The sequence below is a fragment of the Pan paniscus genome, chromosome 19 (genome assembly GCF_029289425.2).
Source record: "Pan paniscus chromosome 19, NHGRI_mPanPan1-v2.0_pri, whole genome shotgun sequence".
Classification (NCBI taxonomy): Eukaryota; Metazoa; Chordata; class Mammalia; order Primates; family Hominidae; genus Pan; species Pan paniscus.
The window spans coordinates 36,806,474-36,832,924 of NC_073268.2; the positions used below are offsets into that span (position 1 = coordinate 36,806,474).

A 26,451-nucleotide genomic window follows, 5' to 3' on the forward strand; every position below is an offset into this window, starting at 1 on the left:
CCTCTCAGCAGCACCCCCGCCCGATTCCACAGACTCCAAAATGTCTCCAAATGAATTAAAGAAGCCATGGTCAACCCACATGAATGTGCCAACAAGCATTTTCATTTCTTTATTTTAAGGACACTGGGAAAGGAGCCAGTCCTCTGAAGAGAACACTCTGGTCAGGTGGTGGAGGCCAGTGGGAAGCCATCAGGCCTGCTTTCCAGGAGGGGTGAAGGGTTGGTGCAGGGTGCAAGGTGAGAGTGAGGTTAAAGGTCAGAGGGGAGGGGCTGAGGAGGCCACCTCCCACCAGGAGCAGACAGCTGGTGGCTTGGGACTGGGGTGGAGCTGCGTGGGGGATGGGAGGGGACTGAGCATGGGGCTTCATCTTCACTGCCCACTCCTCCCCTCTCCCTGGCTGTGCCTGCCTCCTGGGATGGTAGGATTCCAGCAGCTGGAGCCCCAGGTGCTGCTGCGGCTGAGGAAGGCAATCCCCGTCAGCTGCCTTCTCCGTTCCAGGGTGGCTGTAGCCAGAAGCAGGACCAGACAAGGACATGGCCTCTGCATTAAAGCCCAGATCCCAGGCAGGGTTGGAAAGGCTGGGCCTGGGAAGTGGGGATGATGAGAGGACCCAGACTGCCCCACACCCCAGCCCCCGGCCCCAGGGCCAGGAAGCCGCCTATGTCTGCACGTGGGTCAGCTGGATGTCGCCCCCCACTTCCAGTCTGTTGATGGTGGGCAGGTTCCTCAGGCGATGGTAGTATTCAAACAGGTGCTGACCATCCACGGCCACCTTGAGGCAGTGAGCTTCACACAAGATCCACACCTGTGCAGAGATCATGCCGTTTGCACTACACTTGGGAAGTCCTCCACCCTCACTGCAGCCTCCTCTCTCCCTCCCTCCCACCCTCCCTCCCTCCTCAGTTGTTAATAAGCAAGCCCCTCACCTGCACTCTATCCCCACTGAACGACGGCTCTTCACTAAACAGGCTGTGCGTGCTCTTTCCCCTGTACTGTTCCCTGGTCTAGAATACTGTTCCCACCCCATCAGGGACAGGAGCACTGGCCTATGCCGTCTGTATCCCTCAGGCCCAGCACACAGGAGTGCTCTGGGCCTGGGCTCCTGCAGCATCAGTCTCCTAACTTGTCTTTTCCACCCCAATGCCTTCTCCACGAAGCAGTCAGGGTACAAATGTTAAAACCTCCTTCCCTTTGCAATAGCTAACACTCCTATCACACATGCCACGTGCCAGGCACTGTCCTAAGCATACTACAGATACTGTCTCATTCCATTCTTACAACTCTAGGAAATTCATGATTATTAGCTCCATTTTGTAGATGAGGAAACTGAAGCACAGAATAATTAAGTCACTTGTCCGAGGTCACACAGCTGTCTACAAATCAAAGTATGTTGCTCCCTGGCTTGAAACACTCCTGAGGCTTTTCACTGTGTTAAAATCCAAGCTCCTTTCCATGGCTGCAAAGCCCTACATCAGTCATTTTCAACTCTGACTGCAGAGTATAATCACTTAAGGCATATTTTTAAAATACAAATGCCCAGCTGACTGCCTCATTGGCCTGGGCTGGGGTCCCAGCACTGATATTTCCTTTGTAAGCTCTCTGGGTGATTTGAATATGTAGTCAGGGTGGAGCACGCCTGCCTGCTGTTCCTGGACAGGCCACACCCGTGCCTCTGCACGTTGGCCCTAGCTGCCCCTCCCAGGCTCGCTCTATCTCATCGCTCTGTTTTGCTTTGTGCGTGGCACTGTCGTTATCTGTGACAATCTGTCCATGCTTTAGTTTCCTTGTTCTTTCCCCACCTAAATTATAAACTCCCTGGAGGCAGGACCCTGTCTGTGTGCTTCATGACTGTGCCCCCAGCATGTGGGGTGCTTCCTGCGCAAAGCAGGCGACAAGAAAATGGTTGTTGAGTAAATGAAGAAATGAATAACACCTCCTTCTTGGGTCTGATTTGACGCTTACTGACTGTGTGACCACAAGCAAGTAACCTGCACTTGTGAGTTTGTTTCCTCATCTGAAAAAGCAGATCCCAGCACTTCCTTCATGCGGGACAGTAATAATAATAATAATAATAATAATAATAATAATTTGTTGGCCACCTTCTCTTCTTTTGGGCCTTCATCCCAGAGGCATCAGCCCCCATCCTGTTCAAGGTACCTCAAACCTCCTTTACCCCCTCCCCCTGTGCACCCATGGGAGCCTCTCCAAGCTCCAGACTGCGGCGCCTTACCGAGAAGCTCTGGCCACGGACGAAGGGCATTTTTCGGGGCAGACTTCGCTCCTCAGACCCCCAGGAGTTGTCGATCTGGGTGTTGCGGACCACAGCATTCTCATCAAAACGGGGGTTCAGGTGGAAGGTGATGTGGCTCCCAGAGCACAGGTTGATGTGGAACCTGGGGTGGGCAGCCCACCTGAACCTTTATCCATCGAGTTCTGAGTCCCACTTCCTCCCCATCATCACTAGCCTTCCTGAAGCCAGGGGAATGGCTGGACCCACCTTGAAGGGCTCTCTCTTCCCGGAGGTCACTGGAGCCCTTGGCTTACCTCTGAGCACTGGGCAGGACAGTGCCTGACAGCAGGATGGACTTGGATGGGTACAGCCCTCCCAGAATGGTGGTGATGAAAGGCATCGGCTGTCGGAAGAAGGGGGACAGGTCAGCCACCACGCGGAAGGGGAAGATTGTACCAGTTCCCATGAATTTGAGCTGTCAGCTGAGAAGAAGCCCATGATATCTGTACTTGGTTCCATAAAAGCCAAAGGAAAACTTTCCAGTGCTCCTCAAATTAATGGGCTTAGATTAGTGTCATGAAAGGAACTTTGGCCAAACACAAAAAGACTCGTCTCGTGGGGTGAAAAGGGAGGGACATGCAATGTGCTCATATTGACACGACAGTTTTAAGGTTGAAAGCTCCTCTCCACAGCCTTCTAATTCGCTGGGATGCTTTGTAGCCCTTCAGCTTAACAAATGACTGCTTTTAATTTTTCAAGGCCAGCGGATCCCCCCACAGCGGCCCCTCACCCCCAGCCTGCCCACCACAAACAGAACCTCTGCCCTCCCTGAGAAACCACTTACATAGGCGGGGTGGGGGTACATCATAAGTGGGATGGCGGGAGTCTGTTGAAAAGAAACCAGGAAATTCAATGGGAGAGCACATGGGTGCGCGAGCACTCACCCACGCGCACCCACGCGTTCTAGAGAGGGCTCCACTGTGAGGCTGACCTCGTGAGCCTTTGGCCCTTGGACTCTCCCGTCTACCTTCCTTTTCATGTTAGCCTTCCTGGAACTTCCTGCCGTGTTCCCAGACCACACCACGGTCACCTGCCCCTCAACCCCTCCGCAGGCAGCCCCACTAATTCTAAGCCCCCCTGCCTCATTTGCACCATCAGGAGAAGAGCTTAAGCCTGTGATCAATAGTGACATCCTGGGGACCCAGGATGCAGGGCCAGGAACCTCACATCCGGGTGCTGGGGCCACTGTACTCCCCACTTGGTGACAGATGGACCAGTTTCCCTCCCAGTCTCTAGGGGACTTGTCTCTTCCACCACTGGATAAACCCTGCTTCTTCCAGAATCTCTGCTGTCCCAAGGACAGCTTTAGCCACATGTCACCTGAGCCAAGCACTCAGCCCCTAGTGTCCCCATCCTCCTTGCTAAACCGCTTTCTTCCCGACTCTAGGGCTCTAGGGAGTTTAGTTTTTGGTGAAGGAGGACACTGTGCAGCTGTGAACTGACCAGAACTTGTAGACTTACAGAGAACATCTGTCCAGGGGCGCTCTGCACTGTGTGGATGACTGTCTGGGTCTGGAAGAAAGAAACCAGGTCTCACCCAGGCTCTCATGTGTGAAAACCACCAGCTCCCACCAGAGGGCGCCACATGGCAGGCACCCTCCGGGGGCGTAACAAGCCCAATGGCCCCACAGACCCCACAGAGGGTGGGCCCAGGTGTCTCTTCTCTCAAGGGGATGAGCGAGGGGCAAAGGTTAGAACCCTGGAGAAGACAGATAGGGACACTGGTGGCTCTGGCCCATCTTTCCTCTCGGGGAAACGTCTCTCAGCCCAGCCTCCCTTTGCAGGTGACAGAAGTGAATGTGGGGCATGGTCTTCCGTGGCTGCCCACGGGGTGGCAACTCAGGTTGTTTCATCACGGCCAGCCAACCACATCCAACCCCCAACCTCACCAGGCTGGGCAGATAGTCAAGGGTCTGGTCTGTGCCCTCCCCACTCCCAATGGGAGAGGCCCAATGCCTAGCTCTGCTTCCTCCATGAGCCCAGAAGAGCCAAAATGAAGAGGATCCAAAAAGAAAACAAGAGACTTACAATGGGAGCCGGGTTGGCAGGCCACACGCCGGGAGGCTGGAGGGGTGAGGAGAGTCAGAATGGTGGTTATCGCGGGCACCACAGAATGGGAGGAGATGGTGGCAAAACTCCAGGGAGGCTCTTGTGCTCAGAAATGCCTCCCCAGACACACCCACCTCCCTCTTGCTCCCAAGCAAGCCTTCCTGAGCCCGTGGCACCCAGATTTTTACCCCCAGGTGTACAGGGCTTTGGGGTTGGGGGGTAGGGTATCCCCACTGGTTCCTCTTGAGAGAGAGGAGACTGGGTTTGATAGAGACCTCATTGCTTTCTGTAGCTCCCACAGCGAAGAGCATTACTTCCAGTGCCATATTTCACCCAGAGCCAGGGCCAGCGCCAGGGCCAGGGCCAAAGTTGGGCTGCCCTGCAAATGTTCCCTGGGGCTCGACCAGTCCTGAAGTCAGCGTGGCAGGGGGCAGGTGCCCTGTCTGTATGGTGATGAGCCATAAGAAGACTGCATAGACAAAGCGCCCCTCCTCCCAGTTCCCACTACTTGAGTGGCCAGAGGAAGGGCTGCTCACCTCCTTGTCCTGGATCCTGCCCCACCCAGTAGACTGTTCTTGCCCTGGCTGGTATCCCATTCTCCCTGGCTGTGTGAACCACATTCCACATTCATTCACTGAGTCCCTACTGAGTGCCAGGCACAGTGCAAATGAACAAGCCACAGTTCTGGCCCTCTGGGGCCTCATGGGCATAGGGACATGGGGGTGGAGTAACGGGGACAGACACGCAAATACAGTTACAATGGGGTGCTGTGAACTGGCATGGCACAGATACATACAGACTCTGTGGGGACACCGGGGGAGTGTCCAACAATATTCCAGGCGGGGAGGACTCCCAGAGGAGCGGCACTTAGGCAGAGCATGGAAGGGCAATTAGGCATGTGCTCGGGGCAGGCTGGCAGAGGGTGCTTCCAGGACCAGGGACAGCATATGCAAAAGCATGGTGGCCCAAGAGGGCCTTGAGTGAGCTGCAGAGGCTGCGTGAGCTTCGTGGGTTGGGGGTGAAGCAGGGATGTGGATTGGGGCAGACTGGGGAGGAATTCATATGCCCTGCTGGGGAATTTGGGCTTTATTTGAAGGGCTGGGGGCTGTTAAGATTTTTAAGCAGGGAGAGGGTGTGATCAGATTTGCTTATAAGAAGGTCACTGTGGCAGTGGTTGGGTGTAGGGGGTGGGGAACTGGACCCCTGTCGTCATGGTGAGGAATCCCAGAGGCCTGGACCACATCGGTGGCTTCAGGAGGGAGACACGTTCGTGCCTTGGAGAGACGTAAAGAAGAGGGAGTGAAGAATCCAGGGCGACCCCCAGGTCCCCAGCTCTGGGTGCCCAGCGGACAGAGACAGGGAACTCTTGGGTGGGCAAGATGCGGCCTGTAGGCCCTGGGTGGCCTGCTGGCTGGGGCCAGCCTCTCAGACCCTCGGTCCTTCCTACTGTCTGCTCGGCCACCCAGGGCCTCTGTGTTGAACTCACTTTTTGTCTGCGCCCCCTGGGCCTGGGTGGGAAACAGACAGGCTGGGAGAACGGCACTGTGGAGAAGGCAGGCTGAACAGGGACTGTGCGGGGGTTCTGTTAAAACAAAAGGCACCGGGCAGTGAGGAGAAGCATTAATAGAGCCAAGGAGAAGCCGAAAGGCAGAGGCAGGGGCAAGAGGGAGAGACCAGGCAGGCAGGGGGATGAGGCAAGGGGGTTAGGGCCATGCCAAGATGGGAGGGGAAAGAGCCAGGCTCTGGTGAGCAGTGCAGGGGTGCAGTCTCCCTCCAGCTCTTCCCTCCCCTACCACCTGCAGGGGAGAGAGTCAGGGAAGGAGGGAATGAGAGATGAGGACCAAAGGGCGAGAAGCCCAGATTTGCTGAGGGCCTACTGTGTGCTTCGCTGATCTCAGGAAGCTCCCTCGAATGCCAAAAGGGTAACAGCAGCTCAGACCCAGCTGCTGGTGCCCTGTGGGAATGTGGGCCCAGCATACCCTAATCTTCCCATTTTTCACATGGTATTGGTATCTCCTGGCCTTCTTTAGTTTTATTTATTTTATTTTATTATTTAAACAAAGTTTTTTGGAGACAGGGTCTTGCTATGTTGCCCAGACAGAACTCTAATTCCTGGGCTCAAGCAATTCTCCCGCCTCAGCCTCTTGAGTAGCCAGGACTGCAGACCTCCACCACCATACCTGGCTCTCCTGACCTTTTAGATGTTGGCAACACATTCAAAGTTGTTAAAACACAGAGGTCAAACAGACCCTGGTGTGGGCCCAGGGGGGCCACTGTGTGACCTCTGATATCTGTCTCCTCACTGAACCACACAACCACCCATGGGGGCCAGGCAATGACCATTCTACAGATGAAGAAACCAAGGCTGAGAGAGGTGAAGTTGCTTGTCTAAGATCCCACAGATGACGAATGGCAGAGCTGGGAATTTGAACTGGATTCAGTTTGGTTCTTGAGCCTGGGCTCTTTCCAGAACAATATGCCCTCCTTACCAGGATGGAAATTGACGGATGAAGAGAAAGGGGCAGCTGAGGAGTCTGGGAGACCAAGGCAGGTGTTCCAGACAGAGACAGTGACACAGAAGGAGGGGCAGAGTGACAGAGGAGAAGGGGAGGGCAGGTACTGGGACAGGGAAGCAGAGGTTGTCCCCAGAGTGACCTGGGTAGGAGATTGGCTTGGGTCCACCCAGCAGGGCCTAAGCACAGCTACGCTGGGCCCTGCATCCCAGCCCCGGGGCCGGTGCCAGGTGGACAGTCTGACCTGGAAGCTGATGTAGGACAGCTGCACAGAGCCATTGACGGAGATGGTGTCCACCCGGTGGAAGGGCACACGGTGGAAGTACTGCACGAAGAGGCTCCCGTTCACCATCACCTGCCAGAGGAGAGCACGTGTTCTGGGGGAGGCATCCCAGGCTGGGATGGGGACCACCCCTGAGCTCCTGGACCCTCTTTCTAGAAAATGAAGACCTGAGTCTGGTCTTCAGTGTAGGGCCAGTTACAGGAACGTGTGTGTGACCCAAAGTGCATCAACCCGAGTCTCTACTGGGCTCCAGTTGGACTTTTCGTTCTTCTGGTTGTTTCCTGCAGTAGGTTTGTCTTTCTAGTCTTAGCTCACCTGGGGTTTCATTTATTAATTATTTATTTTTCCTTCAACTTTTTTTTTTTTGTTTTTTGAGATGGAATGTCAGTCTGTCGCCCAGGCTGGAGTGCAGTGGGTCAAGTGATTCTCGTGCCTCAGCCTCCCGAGTAGCTGGGATTACAGGAGCCCACCACCACACCCAGCTAATTTTTGTATTTTTAGTAGAGATGGGGTTTCACCATGTTGGCCAGGCTGGTCTTGAACTCCTGACCTGAAGCGATCCGCCCTCCTCTGCCTCCCAAAGTGCTGAGATTATAGGCGTGATCCGCCATTTCCATCCCCTTCAACTTTGATTTTAAGTTCCAGGGTGCGAGTACAGGATGTGCAGATTTGTTAACTAGGTAAACGGGTGCCATGGTGGTTTGCTGCAGAGATCAACCCATCACCTTGGTATCAAGCCCAGCATCCATTAGCTAATCTTCCTGATGCTCTCCCTCTCCGACCAGGCCCAAGGGTGTGTTGTTTCCCCCCATTTTGTCCATGTGTTCTCATCGTTCAGCTCCTACTTATAAGTAAGAACATGTGGCGTTTGGTTTTCTGCTCCTGCGTTAAAGGATAAAGGCTTCCAGCTCCATCCATGTTCCTGCAAAGGACATGATCTCATTCCTTTTTATGGCTGCAGGGGTATTATTTATATATGCATAAAATGCTCATGGGGAGCAGAGGAGAGGTGACCTCAGGTTGCATACTGAATGAATGGGGACATCCTTATCTCAGATAAGCATACTCGGACTGACTTACCCACAGGCTTCTCAAGCCCAGAGACCTACTCTGCTTGCAAAGGTAATTTGCAATGTGCTTACAAAACTATACCCTTAATAGACCCTGGATAAAGGCTGGAACAATGTCGCTGAAAAATAAATGTTACCAGTGACCTGGAGAGGAGGAATGGCTATAGCAGAGGAATGGAATGAGCTTGGAATTCAAAGACACACAACACCAAATAGCAACGTGATGACTCCTCTAGTTCTTATTTTCAGAGTAAAAGAAGCAGCAGGTGCACCTATAGATTCAGATGAAGGTGCATAAGGAGACTAGGCAGCCATGGGTAACACCTCACAAGGAAATGATCGTGTTATCTGTATAGTGGTGTCACTCTGGCTGAATGTCAATTTAGGTGATTACTTAAAGGCCATTCACCTGATAGGGCTGGGGGTCCCAGGGGTGAGAGGTGGGGAGGGGATTCTTGCTCACCTTGAAATCTGAGCTCTGCACCAGGAAGCAGAGGTCAAAGGGCATCCCCTTCTGGAAAGGCATGTGCGTCTTCCTCTCCTCAGGCCCCCAGCTTCCGTTCTGCCTCGTGTTGCACACCACGTACCCTCCGTCTTCAAACCGAGGGTTGAAGTGGAAGGCAATGTCATTTCCACTGAAGCCAGTCTGAAAGTTCACAGCAAACCTAGGCCCAGGGAAAGCAAATAGTCTTCTGTGGCATGGATTATTGCCAGTGACAGGCACAGGAGGGCCTCGGCGCCTGTGCTTTGCATTTGTCTGGATCTTGCACACAACCTGTATGGCAGAGACTGCTTTGTTGGCATCGTTTTTGTTTTTCTAATTGGGATCTAATGTGTTTTTGTTTTAATTATTGGATTTTGCATTTACAGCATGATTTGCTAAAAGCAAATAGAAAACGGTTAAGGAAAAGTGCTGGTATTAGCAAACAAGAAGCATAGGTCTTGGAAAGTGATTACCAATTGATACCAAAGATGGAAGTTGTTAAGCACACCTAGAAGAGAGAGCCTTCTGTGCCAGTGGACACTTGTTGGAGGCCAGCACATGCCTGATTAAATGGGAAAGAAGAGAACAAATGTAAAGAGCATGTGAAATTGGGGCTGGGCACAGAGGCCAAGGCGGGTGGACCACTTGAGCCCAGGAGTTTGAGACCAGCCTGGGCAACATAGTGAGAGCTCATCTCTGGTTAAAAAAAAAAAATTGGCTGGGCATGGTGGCTCACGCCTGTAATCCCAGCACTTTGGGAGGCTGAGGCATGTGGATCACGAGGTCTGGAGTTCGAGACCATCCTGGCTAACATGGTAAAACCCCGTCTCGACTAAAAATACAAAAAATGAGCCAGGCATGGTGGCATGAGCCTGTAGTCCCAGCTACTCAGGAGGCTGAGGCAGGAGAATCACTTGAACCCAGGAGGCGGAGGTTGTAGTGAGCCCAGATAGCGCCACAGCACTCCAGCCTGGTGGCAGAGTGAGACTCCATCTCAAAATAATAATAATAATAATAATAATAATAATAATAATTAGCTGGGCATCATAGTGCACTCCTGTAGTCCCAGCTGCTCCAGAGGCTGAGATGGGAGGATCGCTCAAGCCCAGGACTTTGAGGCTGCAGTGAGCTATGATCATACCACTGAACTCCAGCCTGGGGGAAAGAAAGTCCCTGTCTCAAAAGAAAAAAATTAATTAATTAAATGAATAAATGGAGAAGATTGCATTTGAAATATATCTGCATGTATTTTTTCCTTTGGAGTCCTTCAGCTTCATCCCTGTAGTCCTTTGGAAATTCCTGCCCCAAGGAAGGGAGAGACAGAAAGCTCCCAAGAGGAGAGGGCCCTCTGAGGTAGGATCTGTCTCTATATGACAGGATGGGAGTGGGAAGCCCTCCTGGTGCTGGGGGGTGGGGGAGGCGGAGGGAGAGGGAGAGAGGAAGGGGTGGAAGATCAGGGTCATGGTCCTGATTCCCCTGGTTGGAGGGTTCAGGGAGATCGGGGCCTCCCTGCCCTTGGCATCTCCTGAGGGCACCACAGTCTCTCAGAGAAGTCCCACAGCAGGATGGCAATGGCGGAGGAGGTCACCAAGAATCTAGGTGTCCAAGCTGAGGTTTAGCTGGGATCTGTGAGGCCCAGAAGGTCTTAAGGAGAGGTCCCCTGGGACTGAGGCAGAGAGGCTTCCGAGAGAGAGTCATGAGTCCAGAGGCTCTTCTGTGGGCCCCGCAGAGTTCAGCAGGCAGCCACCCATGATCCCCCACTAAACCAGGAGAGAGCTGCACACCTCTGTGCCACCCGGTCGGGGTGCCTCGGCAGGGGTCAGCCAGGCCTGCGTGAGGGTCTAGAGCCCTCCCAGCCACTGAGAAGCCATGTGAGCTCTTCTCTGTTCCCAGACAGCCCACCTTGGGAGGGAGGAGGGGGTGGGAAACAGCCCTGATACAATGTTAGTATGTTGAATTGACTTAGTAGTTTCTAGAAAAGGCCTCGAAACCAAAAGAGACCAAATTACTTTTGATGGCAATTTTCAATATTTTCACATCAGCAGAAGGAGAGCTTCAGAGTGGATGAGAGCAGTTATGGGAAATGGAGGAAGTTTGATTTTTGCAACTCTTAGTCACAGTGTGCAAGGTTCAACCCAGAACATAATCATCCAACTCTGACCATCCCACACCCTCCTTAGACCGCCAGCTCCCAGGGCCCCATTCATCCTGGAGTCCAGGTTAATGGCACCCCTGGGTGCAGGTTGTGCCTGTGGAGTGCTGCCCTGTGGCATGGGTTAGGGACGCATTGGGCCTCCCCTGAGCCAGGCACGTGAGCTTGGATGTTGCTGTTTGAACTAACCCAGGCTCACAGGCACAGTGGTTTACTAAGGGACGAGGCTGGAGTGAAACGTTTCCATCCATATACACACACCTGGTTCCACTGGAGCTGAGAACGGTCCCATTGACAGTGATCTGAAGTCCGTCCTGGAGACCTCCTTGAATAGTCCCAGAAAAGGGGACGGCCTGCAGGGAGAAGGTGTGGGACCATCAGTCAGGTGGCCGGCCTCCCGTTTGCTCCCCTCCAGCGCTAGTCAGTGGCCGGCCTGGGTTTGACAGCGCCATGCAAGGGGATAGGGTGCGGCTGTGACCAGTACAGAGGGAGTCGCAGCCCCATGGGTCTTAGGGTCCTGTGTGGAGGCAAACACAAATCCAATTAGTTACTCAGACAGTCTAAGCTTGTGATAAGGAGAAGCCTGGCCCTGAGAGGACGCGACAGGGAGCTGAGCTTGTGTGAGAGTCTGAGAGACAGTGGAGGCTGCAGCAGGAACGCACCAGGCAGAAGGCCTTCCTTCCAGGCAGGGAAGTAGCAGGCAGACACCCTGGGCTGCTAAGGAATTAGGTAGCAATGGGGGCTGCTGGACCCCATGCTAAGCTCCCAGCAAAGGTCCCAGGCCCTGGCTGGAGACTCAGGAAGCCCAAGGGACATAAGGGACCCATCAAGGGTCTGGAGGGTAAACCTTCGACTCACCCGAGAAGGTCAAGAAGAAGCCATCCCCCTCTCCCCACCACCACCATATAACAATGGCCACTGTGACCTTTGCCCTCCTGGCCACCTTCAGCAGAGCATCTTCCCAGATGCCTTCTGTAGCCGTGGGGCAGCCCCCTCCTCCATTTCTGTGCCCGGGCTCCCCATTCCTTCCCTCAGGCCCTCAGCAGCCCCGAGGCCTAGCGTGGTTTCCCCACCCATCCCAGGCCCCACGGGCAACCACTTTGTCAAATTCTCTCTTCCGAGGCTCTTTAAAGGAGCAATGGGCCATGGTGAGGCATGCATCGTTTTAGAGTCAGGCCAACTCCAGGTCTGAATCCTAGCTCTGCTGCTCATGACCTGAGTGACCTCGGGAAGCCTACTTCACCTCTCTGTGCCTCAGTTTCCTCATCTGTAAAATAGGAAGGTGTTTCACCTGCTGCATATGATTGATGATTTTGTGAGAAACAGCCTGTGGTAAAAGAGACTGGCACATAGGAGATGCTTCACCACTGTCACCCACCCCCCACCTTGATCTCTCTGAGCAAAATTCACAAACTGATACCTCCAATTTTCAAAGTTTATTCCCAAAATGCTTCATATCCAATGTGGTTCTATAACCCGCATTAAAGCACAGTTCTATCTCCTGGCTGATTTTCACATTCTTCAAGTTTTTAATGTCTTCTCTAATATCTCCTTTAGGTCAATTTCCTACACAAATTAAATGCCTAAAGGAGCCAGGCAGGTGAAGTGTGTGGGTGAGATGGCCAGGTCAGGGAGTGGTGGGGACTGTGGCAAAGTAGACGTCACACCCCTCATCTGAAAAGTCAACATCTACTCAGTGCTAAGCAGTGATTGCCATCTGGGCCCAGTATTGGCAGAGCTTCCAAATTTTTAAGAGAAGACAGAAGTCTGGATTTTTTTTTTCTATAAAACTTTCTAATTTCTTGGGGGAAAATTTGTCAAAAAGGATTATGTAAAAGCTCCTGGCTGGGCACAGTGGCTCACATCTATAATCCCAGCACTTTGGGAGGCTGAGGCAGAAGGATCACTTGAGCCCAGGAGTTTGAGGCCAGCCTGAACAACGTAATGGGACCCCCATCTCTACAAAAAATAAAAAAAAAAAAATAGCTAGGTGTGGTGGTGCACACCTTTAACTCTAGTTACTTGGGAGGCTGAGGTGGGAGGATCCCTTGAGCCTGGGAGGTGGAGGCTGCAGTGAGCCATGATCACACCACTGTACTCCAGCCTGGGCAACAAAGTGAAATCCTGTCTTGAAACCCCCCAAATTCCCATATTATAGAGATACAAAATGAAATATTTGAAATGGAATGGTATCTTTGGATTTGCTTCCACATATCTGAGGGTGGGAAGGAAGCAAGCGAGGGAGGGTATAGGATGAAGCAAGATAGGCCTGAGTTGATCATTGTTGGAGCAGAGTGATGGGTGTGTGTTGTTGATGGTACAATTCCCTCTGCATGTTTGAATTTCCTGTAATAAAAAGTTAAAAGAAACACTGTGCAGGCCAAACAGAAAACACCCACCAGCCAAATTCAGCCTAGTCGCCACTGCTTTCTGGTCTGTATTGTTGAGTTGTGTGACCACACAGAACCCTGGGAAACCCATCCTAGCTCAGTGTACACGCCTGGCACCGTGAGAGCCCCAGGAAATCTGGGATCTGATTCAGATAGACTCTGCTCCCCATTGGATTTGAGGGGGGTGTCTTTTGTTGCCCCTCAGGTCAGGTCTGAACTCTGCCATTAAGTACTTTAGTGACCTCAAGCAAATCACAGCTTCTCTGTGTCTCTGACTTCTCATTCTTGTCCCTGTCTACACCAGCAGTGTGGGGGAAGGAGAGTCAGCCTGATCCAATTATGGACCAGCACGGCCTAGGATTGGGAAGCCTGTTTTCCCTGAAACATGTCTGTGGAACATTTTTCCCCTTGCCTGTTTGTGGAAGCCTGTGATTCTCTCCAGAGCCTTTCATACTATCATGAGAGACAACACTGAAAATACACACCCTCCTGGGAAGCATGCGGCCTCCACTTAAGTGTATTCACAGCACAGCATCTAGAATTGAAGGCAGAGCGTGATGGACATGGGCTGGCAAGTACACACAAGGCCTAATTAAGGAAGCCGGGAGGGAGAAAGAGGAAGTACAGATCATGCGGGCGGGACAGGACAGGCTAATCTCCAAGGCAACAAGTTCCCCAAAAAAGCTCTGTGAGGCTTCAAAATATCTTAAATAGTGCCTCCAAAATTCGGAAAAACAAGATTATTTATTTATTTATTTATTTACTTATTTATTTATTTATTTAGAGATGGGTTCTCACTCTGTTGCCCAGGCTGGAGTTCAGTGAGGGGTGTGATCATGGTTCACTGCAGCCTCCACCCCCTGGCTCAAGTAATCCTCCCGCCTCAACCTCCCGAATAGCTGGGACAAAATAGGTGCAGGCCACCATGTCCCACTAATCTTACAATATTTTTTGTAAAGATGGGGTCTCTATGTGTTGCCTGGGCTAGCTCAAGTGATCCTTCCGGCTCGGCCTCCCAAAGGGCCAAGATTTCAGGCATGAACCATCATGCCTGGCCTGAAAAATGAGTTTTTAAATTGAATATCATCCTACAAACAAGGTTATTCATTGCAGCATTATAACACAAAGGATTATAAAGCAAAGCATTGGAAAGAGCTTAAAAGTCCTCTGACAGGAAAAAGGTGAAATAAATTAGGGTATTTCCATTTAACAGGTTCTGTGTAGCCTTAAAAAGGAAAGAAAAAGAGGAAGACAGAACTCTGAGCACTGATATGGAATGATGCCATTCGTATAAAAAGTGGGTGGGGGAAGTCTATGGACTTGCATTTACTTATTTATAGATAAAATATCTCTGGAAGGATTTATAAGAAACTTATAACACTGGTTACCAGTGGGCCACCCCCCAGAAACATCCACATTCGAATCCCCGGAAACTGTGAATATGTTGTAGAAGGGACTTTGTAGATGCGATTAAATTAGTAATTTTGGCATGGGGAGATTGTCCTGATTTTAAAGGTGGTCCCAATGTGATCACAAGGATCCTATAAAAGGAAGGCAGGAGGATCAGCGTCAGAGGTAGGAGATGTGACAACAGAAGCACAGAAGCAAGAAGAAGCTGGTTTGTGTTTTTGGGGGGTTTTTGTTTGTTTTCGTTTTTTGTTTTTTGTTTTTTTTGAGACAGGATCTCATTCTGTCAGCCAGGCTGGAGTGTGTTGACGCGATCTCAGCTCACTGTAGCCTCCACTTCCTCAGGCTCACGTGACCCTCCCACCTCCGCCTCCCAGGTAGCTAGGACTACAGGCATGCACCACCACACCTGGCTAATGTTTGTCTATTTTTTGTAGAGACGTGGTCTCACTTTGTGGCCCAGGCTGGTCTCAAACTCCTGGATTAAGGAGATCCTCCTGCCTCGGCTTCTCAAAGTGCTGGGATTATAGGCATGAGCCACTGGGCCCAGCCAAAGCTGCTGGTTTTAAAGATGGCAGGAGGGGTCATAAGCCAAGGCATGCAGGCAGCCTCTAGAAGATGGAAAAGGAAAAGAAACAGATTTTCCCCTGGAGCCTCCAGAAGGAAATAACTTTGCTGACACATTGATTTTAACATCTGACCTTCAGAATCATTAAGAGAGCAAATTTGTTGTTTTAAGATTGGCCAGCCAAGGCTGCTGTGGAATTTGGATAAGTGTGTCCAGAAAACCCAGGAAAACAACTGGACCTGCTTTTGTTCCATGTGGTGCAGGAGGATGGATTTTCACACTGGATTTATGGTCCCACGGGACTGGGCTTGCCTCCCAGCTCTGTACACTAGCAATTCTGACACTGGCCAAGTCACTTGACCTGCCTGTGCCCCAGTTCCCTCCTCTGAATGGCAGGACAGTAACACCACCCGACAGTGTTCTGGAGAGGACTGGGTGCAACGCTGTGTGCTCAGCCCCTGGCTGGCAGCGTTCTGAGAGGACTGGGTGTGATTCCGTGTGCTGAGCCCCTGGCTCGTGTCAGACATGACAGTGCAGCTCTTTGCATTGAACAAATCGATCCCTCTGCTGAGTCATGACTTGCTCTCTGTTCCTGATAGTGCCCAGAGACCGGGGACTTTTCCTCCTCTTCTTATCTGGAAGTCTAGAAAGCAGAGCTGAGCCCTGTGAACCAAAATGTGGGCAGCCTTGTTTCGGACTCAGCATCACCAGAGGACACCCAGGCCCGGCCCCGAAGTGGGGAGCTCAGCCTGGCTGGCCAAGACCGCGTGTCAGCAGGAGGCCAGTACGTGGCTCTTAGCCAAGGTGCCCCGCTGCCTCAGAGGCTCCATGGTCCTGCTGGCCACCTTCCATGACACTTTGATTTTAGACTTCTGACCTCCAACACTGTAAGAACAAATGTGTTGTTTTGAGGTTGACCAGCTAAGGCTGCTGTGGCATTTGGATCCATGTGTGTCCATGAGGGCTCTGGGCATGACTAGGAACATTTAACTTCACAGCAACCCTGGCCACTTTTACAGATGAGGAAATTGAGGCACATAAAAGTTCAGTCACTTGCTCAAAGTTACACAACTGGTCAGCAACAGAGCTGGGATTTGAACCCCAGCACCCACGCTTCTAACCACCACACAGGCTTCCTCTCATGAGTAAGCTGAGAACATCCTTATTCCTGGCTCTCCCAGTGCTTCCTGGACCACACAGCACGTGGTTCCAGCTTCCCCCAGGCCCTGCAAAGAGGCTGGGCTAGATGAGGCCAGACAAGAAGTGGGAGTGAGGTTTCCAAGCCAGGCCCTCATGGCACTCAGCCCTCCTCAGCAGGACAGCAAACCGCGTGACCTTCCCCCACTGTCGGCATGTGGAGGAAGCGTGGCTCCGACTGCCAGATGGGTCACCAAGTGAGGCTTAATTGTCCCAACCCAGGGGAGCCCCCGTGGGGTAGAGGGGTACTCTGGACACCCATAGGGGCTGCACTGATCATCTTTCTTGTCTGGACTCCAAGGCCCTGTTTTAACTCTCTGATGTCCATAGGATAATTTTCCTTCTGAATCCAAGGATTAGAAAGTAAAAACCAGTCACCAGAATAATAATATGTCAGAACCTGGAAGAAGCTCTGGGATCCCCTCTTTGACAGAAAACCAGAGACAGGGTGACATGCCCAAGGCAGCACCTGCTGACCCTAAGGCCCCCACCAGCGGCCTGTTCCAGCTTCCCCCAGCCCCCTCTGTGCAGGTCCTACCTCAGGGGCCTCCACAGGGTGGCTGAGGTGTCATTGGTGACAGCCAGGAGGAAACAGGCCTCCTTTCCCCATTCTTTCTCTCTGGAGTTTAGAAAGCAGAGCCGAGCTCTGCAGACCAGAACGTAGGCAGCCTCATTCTGGACTCAGTGTCACCAGGGGGCACTCAAGCCCGACCCTGGCCTCTGCTGAGGTGGGCCATGGCAGCTTCCCTCCCTCAGCACCCTGCCTCTGCCCACCCTCCCCACCCTGCCTCCCCACCCAGGAAGGACCCATCAGCCCACCCTCTCCAGCCCCTTGGGAAGCTCTTTGCCAAGGCGGGGTGAGATCCTATGACAGCAGCTGGCCCAGGACAGTGACCCCTGAAGTCTCCTGGGCTCCTGGGGCTGCCACTCCCATCTGGAGGCATTTGGCAACTGGCCTCTGCCTCCCTGAGCCTCAGATTTTCCGTGTATGAAGGGGACTCATAAACCTCACAGGGTTTCAGCAAGGCACCTGCCGCCCTCTGACCCCACGCTGCAGGGACAGTCCTCACCCCCCTCTCACCTCTGAGACTGCCCCTCCACAGATGCCCTGAACATGCCCATGCCCAACCTTCAGAGCACAGACACCTCCTCGGGAGGTCTTCCCTGCTGCCCTCAGACACCCAATAACATGAAACACTCCCAAAGCACCTACAGTGTGTCAGGCACTGTTCAAACACACTAGATACACTACCTCCTTAATCCATATCCCAACCCTGGGAGTAGGGGGCTCAAGTATTATTCCCACTTCACAGATATGGAAACTGAGGCCCAGAGACCACCAGCCAGTAAATAGCTGGACCCAGGGAGGCCATCTTCACAGTAAGCACCCTTAACTACCATGCTGGGTAGCGTCCTTACTGTCCCAGAAGTGTGCTTGCTTCCTCTTTACATGAACCACCCCGCTCTACATGTCTTCCCCTGAGCACACAGGACAGGACAGGACAGGACAGCTCAGTCAACACTGTCAAAGCCATGACTCGTGGGAAGGAGCATCCCTCCAGGCATGAGTGAGCTCAGCACGGCACAGGTGTGCCAGGATGACCCCCTCTGATATTTCTGCCCTGCTTGTGTTCTCTTTGGGATGCCCCCACCCCCATCCCCTGCCACCCAGGAGTTGCTTCCTCAGAGCCCCAGAGCTGTGTCCCTCTGGCTGAGGCAGCCCTGTGCCCATAGCCCTGGAACTCACTGGACTCAGGTAGGGAGCCTGGGAACCGCTGAAGGCCATCTCTCCGCCGCCTCTGTGGCCACCGCTGCCTTTCACACCCACTAGGAAGTCCTTTGTAGAGGGAACGACTTAACAAAGAAATAGAAACCAAAGCAACTTGGCTGTTATTCAATGGGGAGGAGCCGGCAGCAAAAGGAAGTGGGTCCAGAGAAAGGTATGGTACTGGGTGGACTGGGGTGACACTCACAGAGGGAAGCAGGCACTCCCAGCCCCAGTGACCTTCCCTCCTCCCTCTCCTGTGCTCAACCCAAGCCTGAAGCATATTTGGTTCATAGAGGTCTACAATGCTTGACCACACTGACATGACAGCAAGTTGCCAGATGACACTGCCCAGAAGTATGTGGCTGTGTGTCCTAAGCATGCTTGGCCACGGAGTCCAGAAAATAATGGGGCTGGGCATTGCCTGTGCACAGGGTGCTTGTGGGGAAGGGCGGCTTCAACCCATTTTACATACAGAGAAGCTGAGGCTCAGAGTCTAAGGGGCATGCCCCAGGTCACACAGCTAATTCGTGGCCGCCTGAACTTTCTGAAGATTCTCAGACTCTTCAAAAAGTATGTCTCCTGTTTAAATTTATATTATTCATGTAAAAACATAATTATGTAGAGGGGAATATTTTGCAAGAAAAACACCATAATGAAGATTTTTATTCTACAGTATGGGGTGCCCAGGAGCTTCTGATCCTCCCTCTCAATGAATCTCTCTTGATTCTCTTCTCCTTCTCTTCTCCATCCTTATTTTCTGCACTTTAGGATGAGGAGAGAAGTCTTGGACATGATAGAACATTTCAAGTGACATGGGGCTGGGAAGGAACATATGGCATGTGCAGGTGCGGGGGGAGGGAGCCATGAAATAAACTTACCTGAAGTCAACCAGGTCCCAGCGATGTGCTGGTGAGAAGGCCCAGAACTCAAGCTGGGTAGGGTAAGTGCTGGCAGGTAAGGGCTGTACGGGCGCGAGAGGATGGCAGGTGCCCCAGGGCCACACGTGAGTCTGCACCTCTCTTCCTTCCTGTGCTCCACCTAGATGCACTAGAATTTGCAAACTAATTCCTTTGAGATGCTCCAATAGACTGAGGCCATGTGTGCCATCTGCACTGTCCATCCCCATTATGTTCCTGGATCAAGTACCAGTTTAAGGAGTAGACAGTACAAGGGGAGCAGAAAGGAGAGAAAGGAAGGGAAATTCTTTGCGATCCTCTCGGACACCAGGGACAATTTCATCACGGCACATCATTTGTAGGCAATCACAAATTGATTGCGATACGCAACAACTGGAACTCTCATTCACAGCAGACTGGAGTGTAAAATAATCCAACTTAGAAAAATGGGCAGGGCGTGGTGGCTTATGCCTATAATACCAGCACTTTGAGAGGCTGAGGCAGGAGGATCACTTCAGCCCAGGAGCTTGAGACCAGCTCGGGAAAGGTTGGAAGACCCTGTCCCTACATATAATTTAACAAACAAATTAGCCAGGTGTGGTGGTGCACACCTGTGGTCTCAGCTACATGGGAGGCTGAGGTGGGAGGCTCACTTGACCCCAGGAGGTCAAGGCTGTAGTGAACCCTCATCACGCCACTGCACTCCAGCCTGGGTAATAGAGCAAGACTCTGTCTCAAAAAATTGAAAAATAAAAAATAAAAAGAAAAACTGCTTGGTGAGTTGTAATACAGTCAAATATCTACTTCTATGTTCTGGCTTTTCTACTTCTAAAAAATTACACAAGAGAAAGGAAAATATATGTGCCTGTTTTTAACAGCTTTACTCATCATTGCCCCAGGCTGGAAACAATGCAAAAATGTTCACCAAAGGAGAAGGGAGAAATGAATTGTGGTTTTCATACAACAGAGTAGCCCTTGGCAATAAAAAGGAGCTAGGCCACAGGAAACATCAATGGGCCTCGCAACTGAGCAGAAGTAGCCAGATCCAAACTTGACTCGAACTGTTGTTCAAGTCAAGTTGAACAGGCCAGAATGGCGTCACCCTTGGGGGTCTCTGACTGGGAGGGGCAGGAAGGAGTCTTTGAGAGGCTGGAAATGTTCTGGATCTGGTTCTGGGTGGTGATCACACAGGTATTTACATCCATTAACAACAGGCTGAGGCTGGGTGCAGTGGCTGACACCTGTAATTCAGCACATTGGGAGGCTGAGGCGGGAGGATTGCTTGAGCCCAGGAGTTCGAGACCAGCCTGGGCAGCATGGCGAGACCTTGTCTCTACTAAAAATCAAAAAAATTAGTGGGGCATTGTGGTGCACACCTGTAGTCCTGGCTACAGGAAGGCTGAGGCAGGAGGATTGCTTGAGCCTGGGTGGTTGAGGCCACAGTGAGCTATGATCGTGCCGCTGCACTCCAGCTTGAGTGACAGAGCAGGACCCTGTCTCAAAACAAAACTCAAACAGAAAACCAGGATCTGTACATTTTACTCTACCTAGACAATATTTCCATAAAATACTGCTAAAAGAAAAAATCTCCCAGAGCCCAAGGAGACACAGGCACAGCTCAGAGTTCTAGCAAATCAGCACCTTAGCATCACCTTGAGCCTTGGAGATGAGTCACAGGTAAGCAGCCTCACTACTGAGTCCAGCCCATAAAGGAGGGTCCTCTGCTCCACACCCTGCCTGGAGGGGCCCCAGTCATACCCAAAGGCTGATGTGTTTTTAGACCAATCAACACAGTAGGGAGACACTTTGAGGCACAGTGCCGGCACCCTTCAGTCACCACAATCCATTCGCAGTGGTTAACCCTGGTCTTCAGGAGATGAGAAGCAGCCCTCGTGAATGTTTCTTCTCAGAGCTCTAGTATTCAAAGTCGCAGACCTGTCTTGGAGGCTCTGTTCTCTGCCCTGTAGACTGAGGGATCTTTTCAAAATGTGAGTCTGCCACCTCATACTCATTAGGATGGCTGTGATTAAAAAAAAAAAAAAAAATCCAGAAAACAACAACTGTTGGCTAGATTGTGGGTAAACTGGAACTCTGTGAAAACAGCATGGCTGTTCCTCAAAAATCTCAACATAGAATTACTATATGATCCAGCAATTCCACTTCTGGGTATATCCCCCAAATAACCAAAAACAGGAACTCAAAGAGACATGTGAACACCCATGTTTGTAGGAGCATCATTCACAAAAGCCAAGAGGTGAAAGCAATGCATGTCCATCAATGGATGAGTGGTCAACAAAATGTGGGCCAGACATACAATTCTATAGATAGTACAAATAGCCCACGTTTGAATCTTGGCCCTGTCATTTAATTCTTGTGTGATCTTCAATAAGTTCCTTAATTTCTCCAAGCTTCCTTTCCTCACCCATAAAATGAGGCAAATGAATGTGAACCTTAGAGAGATGCTGTGGGGATTAAATGGGCTAATGCATGAAAAGGACTTGGGGCTGAGCTCCGCACGTAGTGCCCACACACCAGCACCTTTAGAGTCACTCCCGGACTGCACTGATCCTGTGCCCAGACCCGTTCACCTTCGCCAGTAGTAGAGTTCCTCAAGAAGGAATCCTTCCATCTGCAGTGACACCTCCAGCACAGAGGGCCTCGGCAGGGCAGTCAGTGATGCCCGCAGACACCTGAGTCCTGTCGTACAATGCAGGGGGCCCTGGGTCGTCTTGTCCAGTTCCCTTTGGAAACCTCACTGTATTGGTACAGCCATACTGAACCACATTAATCATTAAAACATGCATGCACATCCCCCCCGCTGAGAACATTCTCTTTGAGCGTATTCTACCTCCATAAAGTCAGATATATGGTTCTAACTGCTTCCTAATGGCTAATTAACAGTGCACCTCTCTCCTGTAAACAGACTATGACAAAACAGTACTTGGTTTGCCTCACTCAGTAAATCCAGTAGTAGTTTAAGGCAGCAGTCACCAAACTTTTTGGCACCAGGGACCAGTTTCATGGAGGGCAATTTTTCACGGATGGAGAGGGATATACAATGATTTCAGGATGAAACTTTTCCACCTTAGATCATCAGGCATTAGACTCAGATTCTCCTAAGGAGCGCACAACCTAGATCCTTCACGTGTGTAGTTCACAATAGGGTTTGTGCCCCTATGAGAATCTAGTGCCGCTGCCTAACTTCATCCTATTGTGGTTGGAGAAGATGCTTTGTATGTTATGTTTAAATCTATTGAGACTTAATGTGTGGCCTACCACGTGGCCTATCCTGGAAAATGCTCCACAACCTAGCACTGTCTTATGAACATAGTAGGTGCTCAGTAAATGTCTGACCAGCAAATTCCTAGACTTCTGGAGAGATTCTGGAGTGAAAGCTGTGGCCTGAGTCCTGGATTGGCCACCCTGCAGCTGTGTGATCTTGGGTGAATACCTTAACCTCTCCGTTTCTCATTTTCCTCAGCTGAAACATCACAATTCTTACCTCATGGCCTTGTGAGGATTAAAGTGAGATGGTGTTTAGAAAGTACCTCTTCTCCACCTATCTGTATATATAACTGGCAATGAGGGGCTCCTAGATATTGGATTCAGATGAACACCACCTCATCCCTCCAAGGCTTCCATAAGGCTAAGGCATCTCCAGCTCAGGAGATGCTGGGCCTGCTCATGGCTTTGTTGCTGCTGGGGCCTGGATGATCTTCCTCTGCGCATTGTGGGCCAGTGACGCTGTGCCTTCTCCATTCCTCCATCTGTTTAGAAACACCTGCCACTGAGGTCCTGGCATAACTTCTTTCTTTGGAAGGAGCTCCTTAATCTATAGACCAGGGGTTCAGTCACCCCAGACCTATGCATTCCCATGCCACCCATCCAAATGGTCCCCAGGACTCAGCTGGAACTGACCAAAGCAAAGACAAGCCCCAGAACACCTTGGTATAACTTTATTCACAAACTCCAGACACCCAGGCCTGGCTTAGCACAGAGGGCATGTTCTTGCCAGTGGCAAAAAAACCCGATACAGCATGTTCGTTAATACTAACCATTTTAATTTAAATTAATAGCATGTCTGGAAGACAAATGTAGTTGATAGAAAATATAAAAACTTTACTGTACAAATTTTACATCACATTCAAAAAAAGCAAGTGTGTGGCTTGTGGCCACAGAAGATGCTAGGTTTGCACGCTGATGAGATCCTGGCTAACACTGCTGCATAGCACAAACTCCAACTGGCTTGACATTTACGTCTCCACCCTCCCCCCACACCAAATCAACACAGAATAACACAGGTTTCCAGGGCTTGCCATTCCTCTCTGTGACCTCAAGAGGAAATGCCGTAGGATGACAGAGGGTGTTTTGCTTTGGTGACATGGAGAGATCAACTTTGCTACACACTGCTCACAACCCCAAATTAGCTAGGATTCAAGACTTCGAGTTAGACAGAAACCCAGGGGGCTGCGGCTCTGGTGGTTAAAGGCAGCAGGGCTTCAGAGGTGAGGCTGGAAACTGGGGATGCCTGGAGGGCCAAAGCTTGGGCTCCACTCTCAGACCCCCGTGGGGACTTCCGCAGCCCCTAAGAGCTCTCCCCGAGCCCTCCCAGCCTTCTCCATCCCCTTCACAGTTGGCCGTGAGGGCTGAATTCACAGTATCTGTCATCCTTCGTGTGGAGAGAGCACACAGAAGGGCAGGTGTGCCTTCCTAACCTCAATTCACAGTCACTGAAATACAAGGGGAACAGAGGGGACCATCATGGGGTGGGGTGGGGTTCTTTAAAGGCAGGCAGTGCAGAGGTGGCAGGCTGACAGCCAGCTGCCCCCAGTCCTTCAGTTCCACCTTTGGGGCCCAGTGGCTTCTGGGTTCCTTGAAGACAACAGGGCCCCACCAGGTCATCAGTTCCTTAAGAGCAGGGACCATGACTGTTCCTATCTCTAGGTGCCCAGCACTTGCAGAAGACCAAGTGCACTGTAGTTGCTCAATGAGCGCTTCTTTAACTGTGATGCTCACAAGAAAAGCAAAACCCAGACTGACTTTCTGTGGGCCTGTGCATGCCCACTGCGGCCTGGTGTCAGGGGTCAGGGAGGAACTGAGCCTACTGTTCCTCCCAGTTGGACGGCTGAGCTGACATCCAACTGTGGGGCTCACCAGTACATCCATCAGGCCTGCTCTTGCCTGGACAAAGGCCACCATTGCAATAGAAAGGTGAAAGGCTGGAGACACACGTGATCCCTGGGAAGGGGCAGGTGTGTGGGAGGCCAAAGGGATGATGGGGCAAAATGAGCAGTCCCACCATAGCACAGAAACTCCACACGGAGCTGAATCCACGTGGTTTACAGCCTCCCCACACAGACTGGGAAGGGTGAAGATGCTGATGGCCAGGCACACTGGCACTGTAATACGGCTGTGCCCTCCCAGGAGGGGCTGACCAAGGGATGCCAGGCCTGGAGAGGAGGCAGCTCCACAGCTTGCTGGCAGAGCAGCTCATTTTCTGTGGCATTTTGACCAGACTCTGGTGCTAGGGAAGGGGCTGGAGACTGGGGCTCTGCTAGGCAGGTCTTAACTGGAAGGGGTGGGAGCCACACCCCTCCCTCCCCAAGTCTGAGCTCAGAGCATGGTCACAGGTTCTGGGCCTGAATCCAATCACGTCTCCACTCCCATCACCCTTTTTCCTTTCTGGTTTTGGAGTCTAATGCAACCTAATCTCCACTTAAGGGCTCCCTTGCCATCTGGAACTTTTTTCTGCAGTTAAGAGTTTCTAACGAAGACAAGCATGGTGCTCTCACTTCAAAGACTTTTCCAAATCCAGCCCCTCCTGCTTCAAATGGACACAAGTAGAAGGCCTAATGGTGCTAAGGAAGGCTCTGCAGATGGGGGCCAGCTAGGTAGGTCTAAATGAAAGGGGTGATAGCCCACACACCGCCCAGCTGAACTCAGAGCATGGACAGAGGAGTCGGAAATAGGCTAAGGGGTTTCAGCAGGACTGAAATGGAAGAGGTGGGCAGTTCTAGAACCTTCTGGCATGACTGACAAAGGGTTTTTACAGTGCCAGGGTCACCCTGTGGCTGGGAAGTGGGCTCAGGTACCTTTGCCATCTACTCCTCCTCCTTGTTCCCACCCATCCAGCCCTCATGGTCAGATGTCAGTGAGGGACTGGGATGTATCTAAAAGCCAAGGCCCTGAGTCCCATCACCTTGGTGCCTGCCTGGGGGCTTCATCAAAGACTCACATCTGTACAAGCCATGGATGTTTCCTCACCTTGCAGCAGAAACCCTGGCTGGGAACCACTGGGTGAGTCCAGACCTTTTTTGGATTCTGTTTCTACTTTTCCAGCAGGAGCAGCCTGGATTACAGGGGTGAGAAGGTGAACCCAAGCTCTCCAGGAATTCCAGACTCCATAGACTAGCTCAGTTCCTAGCCAGGGTTTCCTCTGCAAGACGAGGAAGGGGCAGTATCCCTTTGAAAGGACAAGGGGAGAGCCCTAGATAGATTTCCCTGATGGAGTCTTGGGCCAAAAAGCAGAGGCCAGATCAGACCTTCTGGGCTCCCCGCCCTACCCCAAGAACAGCTGCAATCACCATGTTTGTCTTCCTTCTGGCCCAGCATGGGTCCCTCACCGCCTACAAGGTCCTCAGAGGGGACGGCCATTTCCGCCATCCTGGCCGTCAGTGCCAGTGCATCTGCACAGACTGTTTTTATTATTACCTATTGTAAAACATCAGGTTCACTCAGGAGAAATAAACGTGTAAACATTTGCTGTCTGTCATGACAGGTTTGGTTGTTGGTGGTGTCATTTTAAGAAATAGCAGGTGCAGCTCCATCTCCCGAGTGGGGTTTATGGCCAACAGTCTGAATCTAGGACGCGTGCTCCTGGTTTGCAGCGGTGGGCAGGCAGTGTTTTTTTGTCGTGGTGGTTGTTTGGATGTTTCAGAAACACATTTTAAAAAGAAAGAGATCAGCAGCGAAAAACCATATGGCTGGCTACATCTTTGGATTACTGGACTCCAGGACGCCCAAGCCAAACCTTTCAAACCGGGGTACAACTTTGCTGCTGTTAATGCTGCAAAGAGGAACAAAAACAAGAATTATAGCCCCATTGATCTTCATCAGAATTAGGGTAACACTAGCTAGGAAATGAGTTTAGCAGAGGACCTGGCCTCCAACAAGAAATGAAAATGATTGATTGGCCAACAGCCCTGGCAGAGCTGCCCCTGGTCATACTGCGTCCAAGGCCTTAGCTACACTCCAAGTAGTCCTACTTGGAGCACCAACGGTAGCTCATTCATCTCCAAGTCCCAAGCTCCCAGCATGCTCAGTACTGCTGTGGGTTCCTCGGAATTGTTTTCTCATTTGCAGCCCAGGAAAGCTCTTGCTCCAA

The 26,451-nt window shown here is 51.5% G+C and overlaps 2 protein-coding genes across 8 annotated transcripts in view; both read right to left on the reverse strand.

Moving 5' to 3' along the window:
* Positions 1–86: 86 nt before the first annotated feature.
* Positions 87–18,451, reverse strand: LOC100977210 (galectin-9). 4 transcript variants are annotated; one of them, XM_003812655.4, is made up of 11 exons: positions 18,151–18,309; positions 11,103–11,194; positions 8,669–8,870; positions 7,097–7,207; positions 5,826–5,921; positions 4,319–4,354; positions 3,752–3,802; positions 3,075–3,116; positions 2,545–2,633; positions 2,231–2,393; positions 87–805 (listed from the first exon to the last, which is right to left on the reverse strand). In XM_003812655.4, exons 1-11 carry the CDS (start codon positions 18,187–18,189, stop codon positions 659–661), a joined length of 1,068 nt encoding a protein of 355 aa, XP_003812703.2. In that variant the 5' UTR covers positions 18,190–18,309; the 3' UTR covers positions 87–658. The 4 variants fall into 4 exon arrangements, with proteins under 4 accessions (XP_003812703.2, XP_003812702.2, XP_008963332.2 ...); XM_003812654.4 differs by lacking the exon at positions 5,826–5,921 and having other exon boundaries at positions 18,151–18,451; XM_008965084.5 differs by lacking the exons at positions 4,319–4,354; positions 5,826–5,921 and having other exon boundaries at positions 18,151–18,308.
* Positions 18,452–23,008: 4,557 nt separating this feature from the next.
* Positions 23,009–26,451, reverse strand: part of KSR1 (kinase suppressor of ras 1) — a 168,647-nt gene continuing 165,204 nt past the window's right edge. For all 4 annotated transcript variants that reach the window (XM_055102274.2, XM_055102273.2, XM_063598705.1 and 1 more), the window contains one exon: positions 23,009–26,133. In XM_055102274.2, coding sequence (XP_054958249.1) covers positions 26,055–26,133 — 79 coding nt within the window. In that variant the 3' untranslated portion in view covers positions 23,009–26,054. The remainder of the gene's footprint in view (positions 26,134–26,451) is intronic.